We start from the raw sequence: 7,173 nt of genomic DNA on the forward strand, positions 1-7,173 counted from the left end.
GTGTTACGGATCAATGTAATAATTCTAACACACGCAAACTCGTATATACGTGTTAAAAAATACAACGTAGCTGTACTTTATTAATATCGTAATACGTGCGTGTTATAAAGTGTAACGCATATACGGAATATCCATATTTTTTAGGGTGATTTATATATATATATAGGAACATATCGTGAAATTATATCGCAATGTATATCGAAACTAAAACAAGTACATTAGCCAAAACATTTATTTTTCAAAAAATACACATTCGTATGGACATCATATCGGAAATAAATGGATATAAGGCGAAATTGAGCGAAAAAGAAACAAAGAGAAGAGGTTAGAAGCGGACGTGTAGAAATACGGTACTATATAAGCAGGTTACATATTACGATTACACACGATGGTTTTAAAATCGCTTTTTTTTTCTTTTTTTTTCCTTTTACTATTCTTTATCGAAGCAGAGTAATGACGAAGAAGGACAATACATCGACAATGCGGATAAAAGTGGACGATACAAATTTGAGATACTCTTTGATCAACGACGGATCGGTCGAAATGAAGTTGATCGGAAAAGGTTAACAAAGGAATTTTCGTATTTTGTTTCAAACGACAAACTTCCGATAGATTCGACAGGGAAAAGATCGCGTCGACAACGATACTATGGGAGAAAAAAAATGTTTGCGTCGTTCAATGATTGATCGGAACGTAATGTTCTTTTGTCCGGATGAAAAAATTTTTTAAACGGTAAAAGAAAAAAAGAAAAAGAAATAGAAAAAGAAAAAAAAAAAGAAGAAGAAGAAGAAGAAGAAAAGGATGCAACTCGCGGAGCAATTACTCGGAAGCGCGATTCCAATGCTGACCAACCTGGTCATACTGTTGTACATTTGTCAACGCGTAAGCCAACAATTTAATCAAAAATCTACGAATCAAAAAATTAATAAAAAAAAAAAAATATTCGCAGTTTTTAGCGGCTACGATGTTGCGACGCAGGATCATCGCTGAGATGAGAGAATTTTCCACGATCGTAACGTATACTCGATGGTGATCCGATCGATCGATCGATCGCACCCCAATTTCCCCTCCCCTCCCCCCTAGCTTTCCGTGTGTCGACAGGTCCGTCGGGCGCGCGACAACCTCCGCTACATCGGCGAACGAGTGACCAAGGGAATGGACGAGGTATACGCGTATACGCACGCGCCATCTACTCTCCCGCTCTAGGGAATTTTTTTTCCCCAGATCAAGGAGGATATCGGAAAGGAACTTCGAGTCACCGATCGGTTGACGACGCAGAGTTCAAAATTGGAGATGGTGCTGCGACGATTCGCCAGCCTCGAGGAGAACGTGATCGAGGTACGAGAAGTCGTGTTAGAGGATCGATGTCGTTTTCTTTTCATTTTCGATCGATACGAAAAAAAAACAGATGGTGCGAATGGATCGGAACCGGGAGAGCGTGAGGATCGAGACACCGATGGACGTGGGGACAGAGATCGAGAGGATCGTCGCTGCCGCCGAGAGGAGAAGCATCGAGAATCGGGAGGATTCGCTGATCTCTGAGGTGGACAGGAGAGAGGGAGCACGGAACCCTGTGTCCAAATTTTCCGCGTGCGGGCCCCGTGAAAATATAGGGAGGAAAACGATGCCGGAAGGCCGAGCTCGAATAGTCACGACGCCAGAGGTTCGCCTCCTCGGCGAACCGCAGCCAAAAAAATAAATTGTCCGTTCTCTAAGCAAGCGAGCGAGTCGTCGTCGAAACCTTGATGATTATTATTATTAACCGTGGGGAGGGGAAAGGATAGGGAGAGCGGGTTCGATCGATATCGTCGAGAAAGAAAAGGAGGGGAAATAATAATAACAACAGTAATAACAACTAGGGAGATAAGAATCGTTTCAGCCGAATCGTCTCGTCAACACCGGGCCACCTGTGTTCGTCCCGTGGCCAGTGGTGGCCAAGTAATTGGTCAACCTTTTCACGAATCCGCTCCAACCGACGCGATCTATCTCGTCCAAGTTTCGCTTGAAGAAATTATCGAAAGCCGTCCGGTCGATCTCGTCTATGTTCCGCTTCCCGAAACGTTCGAACGTTTCCCGTTCGCTGCCAACAAAAATTGGAGGAGAGAGTAAAAACGAGAAGGAAAATAAGAGCAGATATTTACCTGACTGGGGATAGCTCGTCCACGAGCTCGTTCGTGCCCGATCCAGAAGAGAAGTCGCGCTGATTTTCCCGGCCTCTCGCATCTTGAACGAGAAACGCGCGTTAATATAACATCGTATGTACACAAACTGTATAAAAAAGGAGAGGTAGGGATAAAAAGGACTCGATGCATTGAGGATTCGTGCAACCAGCAACTTTTATTTTATTCTCACTGCTCGCGCGTTACAACAGAATCTACACGATATCTACTCGACTCGATAAATAATCTTCTCTCTAACGGACGGTCTCGACCGGTCGACGAGCGGGATCGGTTAAGCTTCGCACCAAATTTCCTCCGCCGATTTGATCCAAATTTCTGTCGAGCCGAAGATTCGCGCCACGAACCAGATTCCCTCCGCCGATGCTGTCCAAGTTTCGTTCGCCACGACTATCCGCTTCCCTTAGCAAATTCCCGCCCCCGATCTGATCGAGATTCCTACGCGACCAACGGCCGTCGTAGGACGAGCCTTCGCGCTCGGCCGACAGAGAGCTCGCGCCACGCAACAGGTTGCCGGCACCGATCTGATCCAAGTTGCGCGAGAGCCGCTCGTCCTGTCCATCGCGAGCATCGTAATTACTTTTTCCAACGCCGCTTCTTGCCGGTAATCGTGCGACGTTGCCGCCTCCTCTTAGCCGGGACAAGTAACGGTCCGATTGCCCCACTTTTTCCCGCGGCAGTCCTGAAAATTCGTCCATCCGTCGTTTCGAGCCGGTGAGTATCGTGAGATCAAAAATTCGTTCATCACCATCACCGACAAACCCCTTCTTCCGAGCAAGCGTGCTTTTCCGTAAGCGAATTATTATTGCTTTGTTCGAACGAGAGAGAGAGAGAGAGAGAGACAGAGAGAAGCGTATACGAAACACAAGCAAGGGAAGCGAAGAAATCGTTATACGACTTACCATGGTCGTCGAGAAAAGCTGCGAACAATTCCGGATTAACGGGTCCGTAAAACTCTCTGCGCAGAAGGTTAGTCTCAGCCTGGAATCAACAAACGTGTCCTGCGATTATATCGAGATCGTGCCGCACGCGACTCGTCGTCGTGTGACTCGATCGATGAAAAATTCTCCCTCCCGCGCACGAAAAATGTCGATTCGAAATGTTTGCGATTGCGAAGAAAAAGATCGTTTTCGTTCGCGTGACTTGCAATTTGAAACAATTTCGGGTACGAAAGAAAGAGAAAACCTTGTGGTTTACCTGAACGGTTGGTATCCAAACGGTTGCCGTGATCGAGAGAGCCAGGATCGAGAGAGCGAAAACACTGTGGCGCGGCATCATTGATCGCAGCTTTTACCAAAAACGTGGAATAAAGCGTTTGAGCGCACGAGGTGTACCTACACGACTCAAATCGCGTGCCTTGTACCGGTCCACCTCGTGGTTGTTCGAAATATATATAGAGAGAGAGGGTAAGCGGTCGAGAGGGTACGGATCGAGGGGTGCGAAACGGGCTTGGAGGACGCACGCGCCGCGACGCGACAAACCGCGACAAGTCGCGACGCCGAAATCCATTTTCCCTCACGCGTGATATCACCTCGTGCCTCCGATCGTATCATCACGGCCCATCGCGCGCCTCTCTCGCTTCGATGCCATTGCCAATTCCATCATTTCCAACCGATTCCGAATTTACGTATTTAGGAAAGTAATCTATCCCTATTTTCGCCTCCCTTCGAATACCGTTTACGCGCGACATCTATCTTTCCATTCCATTTTCGATCCGTTTTTGATCACGACATTTCACGGCGAGGGACAAAAAACCCTGGGAACGCGATCGATCGATCTCGCTCCTCCGTATTTGGAGCAGAAAACGATTCCCGCCACGCGTGAATGCCACAAGTATACACACACACACACACACACACGCAAATTATCGACGTCCCATTAACGTTTTACGAGTGAGGAAAACGAGCTTAAGGGCGCCGGTTTCGAATCAACCGAAAGCGCATTTATAATCCTCCTCTCTTTCTTTTTCCGATCCAAGAATCGCTTTCGTATTTTGGCGGGATCGAATATCTCAGAAATGGATATTGAGTAGCGATTAATGGAATTTATGATTTACGATTTGTCGAAATTTTTTTTTTAATAATAACGAAATAGATAATGAACGAAAATGAATATGAAAAAAAGGTAAAATCAACGAGAAAGAAGAAGAAAAAATTCTCCTGCATAATTTTCAATTTTAGATAAATGTCGATAAATGCGAAAGAAGATAAGACGCGAACGTGCGTTATCCACTCCATGCAATATGTACCGTTTAAATCATCCTGTTTACCTTTATACTCATGTTCTTTTGCCATACCTTTAACCGTTCGCGTTAACACAGTCGAGTCGAGAGCACTTTGCTTTCTATATCGACTCGACTCGTCTCTGTTCGCGATAGCGCGATTGACAGCTACTCGACACCTTTTGCTCGCTAATGAATACCATTCTCTTATCTTTTTCCACCCTCTTTCCAATATCATCGAATATCCGATCGCCCCGACATTCGATTTATCTTCGATTGAAAAAAAGTTGCGGTTATTGGAAAATGAAATAAATTATATCTCTTTCTTCGCAGAGATCTCTCTTCGACGATGTAAAATTTTCGTTGAAAAATTACAAAGAAACGATTCCCGATATTGTTTCAGAATATCAATTGAAAAGTTATTTACTGTTGTAACGAATCGCCGATTCGAGTAACATACAGGGCGGGAAAGTACATATTTGTTTGTTCCGTCCGAGTGGAAAATCACTGATCGACCTTTGTATAACGTGGATGGGTCAGGACTAATTTTAGATCGTGTCTCTCGATCGTTGCAACAGATACAATCGAGTACTTAGTAGAACAAAACTGCCCGCACATCACTTAAGAGTCCCTGTTAATTAATCGAATTATCGAGAACGTTCGGTAATGCTAATAGCTGATAACCAAACGTTCAACATAGTTCCTGCTTGCATGGACAACATTTATCCTGTTCATACGCGATTTGCGTACGAGGCCAAGTAACGCGCAAAACGCTCATCATATCCTGAAAACTAAGTATATATTAATATATATATATATATATTTGACGTAATAAATATCGATAAATTTAATCGCTCTTTTTCTTTTTATCGTTTCTTAAAATTTTGCAAATAAATATAACGTTTTTCCTCATGTTTTTCGACTCTTGCGTTTTTTATCGTCAATTTCAATTCAAGGAAACCACAAAGGCGTGCCTAATGTTTCCTTTAGTCCGCGAGATGGCAATCGTATCGCAACTACCGACCAGTTCGATCGATACTCTACCGCGTCATCTGTGTGAAAATGAAAACGAAATCTGTTCTACTCCTCTTCGTATGTTATTTTTTCGCCCGAAGCGCCGCAAACGACGAATTTCTTGACGACGATTACGAAGGTGATAATTCGAATATCGGGCGCGCCTATTTTCTATATACGATTGTCTAAATTTTAACGCTTTGGTTGCAACGATCCGTGTTTACGAGTTACCCGTTCGCTTTTCCTAACCTTTAACTTGTCACAAAATTGTATTTAATTCTCCATTTTTCCGATTGTTTTCGCGAAAAATAACAGTTTTATAATAATCCGTAATTTAAACGTTACAGAAGATCCACGAAATTTTGATTTAGACCGAGTAGATTCGTTTCGGGAGTATGTGTTCGGTCGTGATGGAGAGAGTCGTCGAAACATCATTGACGATGAATTGGAAGATTGGCCTGGCCGATGGATGCCCGACAGACCAAACGATCCTACTCCATCACCCAAAATATTTCCAAAGATTAGCGAGACAAATGTGCAATCCCTTCATGGAATACCAATGGGATATTCGTCGCAAAACTGCGACGATGCAAAGGTACGTACATCCATATGTCATTTATCTCGTCGCTGATTATCGTTCATCGATCATCTTTATCTCGCATATCATTTTTTAGAGTAATTTAACTATGGATTGGGACGGCAATCCAATTGTTCATACATGTTACGACAAAAGAATCGTCCCGAATAGAAGTACAAAAGCGATCATGTATTGTGTACTTATGCCCAAGTATTATGTCGTAAGTATATGTACGCATATGTATAATTACCTCGATAATAAATGCATTGCATATCAATTCGAATGTTTACAGGCTATGCACAAATGTATGTACGAGAAAATAGAATACGACGAAGTTGTTCCTGTATAGTAAGTGCGATTTCTGTCCGATTTCATTAATTTCGAAAAATCTATAAATCTTAATAAACGTGTCTTAATTATTTTTAGCGGGACACACAGACCTTTATGGCCTGTCTATGGCGAGTACAAATTTTTACCGAAGCAAAGGTGGCTTCATAGTTTAGAGGTAATTAGCATGCTCGAAAAATAATAATTCTCTGTTCTCCCTTTTCTAAACGTATTCCTTTCAGCATGGAGCGATCGTTGCGTTGTATCATCCATGCGCCAATCCGATGCAAGTAAGGCGTTTAAAAAGCTTGCTCGCAGGCTGTCTACGACGACACGTGATCAGTCCGTATAACCTCTTGGACGAAAGTCATGTAAGTAATTCGCAGATATTAAATATCGTAACTTACGATTAAAATTCGATTAAACGTGAAATTGATGTTTCAGCCGTTAGTCTTGATCTCTTGGGGATGTCGATTGAGCATGTCATACGTAAATCCCGAGCTAGTCATTGAATTTATTCGTGAGCATGCTCGTCGGGGGCCGGAAGAAATCTCGAGAGATGGTGATTTCGTCGAAGGTCTGTTGCATCGAGCCGAAATTGTGTCCGATATCGACGATACGATATTATGTCCCAACGCCCATACATTTTAAAGCTTCTACATCGTGCGTCTATATCGTCCCTTTTGCTTCCATTATAATACGATACGTACATGTACATACCAATCTTTTATTATTTATTTGTTAAGTGCGTTTCTTCCCTTCTTCTTCTTCCATTTATTTCCCCTCATCCAACAGCTCTCTCCTTGTTTTTTTTTCATTTTAACGTGACTTGTGTTAGAGGAGAATTAATAAAAAAA

At 43.0% G+C, this 7,173-nt stretch overlaps 2 protein-coding genes across 3 annotated transcripts; one reads left to right on the forward strand and one right to left on the reverse strand.

Annotated features, from left to right (window-relative positions):
• Nucleotides 1–213: 213 nt before the first annotated feature.
• Nucleotides 214–3,877, reverse strand: LOC726294 (orcokinin peptides). 2 transcript variants are annotated; one of them, NM_001278325.1, is given in 4 exon segments: nucleotides 214–2,080; nucleotides 2,142–2,223; nucleotides 3,080–3,158; nucleotides 3,375–3,541. In NM_001278325.1, coding segments are annotated over 4 exon segments (447 nt in total). In that variant the 5' UTR covers nucleotides 3,456–3,541; the 3' UTR covers nucleotides 214–1,875.
• A 1,505-nt stretch (nucleotides 3,878–5,382) lies between these two features.
• Nucleotides 5,383–7,165, forward strand: LOC408327. Its single transcript, XM_391879.7, has 7 exons — nucleotides 5,383–5,551; nucleotides 5,760–6,007; nucleotides 6,087–6,209; nucleotides 6,282–6,337; nucleotides 6,416–6,494; nucleotides 6,559–6,687; nucleotides 6,761–7,165. The coding sequence occupies exons 1-7, from the start codon at nucleotides 5,461–5,463 to the stop codon at nucleotides 6,965–6,967; spliced, it is 933 nt and encodes a 310-aa protein (XP_391879.2). The 5' UTR covers nucleotides 5,383–5,460; the 3' UTR covers nucleotides 6,968–7,165.
• Nucleotides 7,166–7,173: the final 8 nt, after the last annotated feature.

The sequence above is a fragment of the Apis mellifera genome, linkage group LG11, assembly GCF_003254395.2.
Source record: "Apis mellifera strain DH4 linkage group LG11, Amel_HAv3.1, whole genome shotgun sequence".
NCBI lineage: Eukaryota > Metazoa > Arthropoda > Insecta > Hymenoptera > Apidae > Apis > Apis mellifera.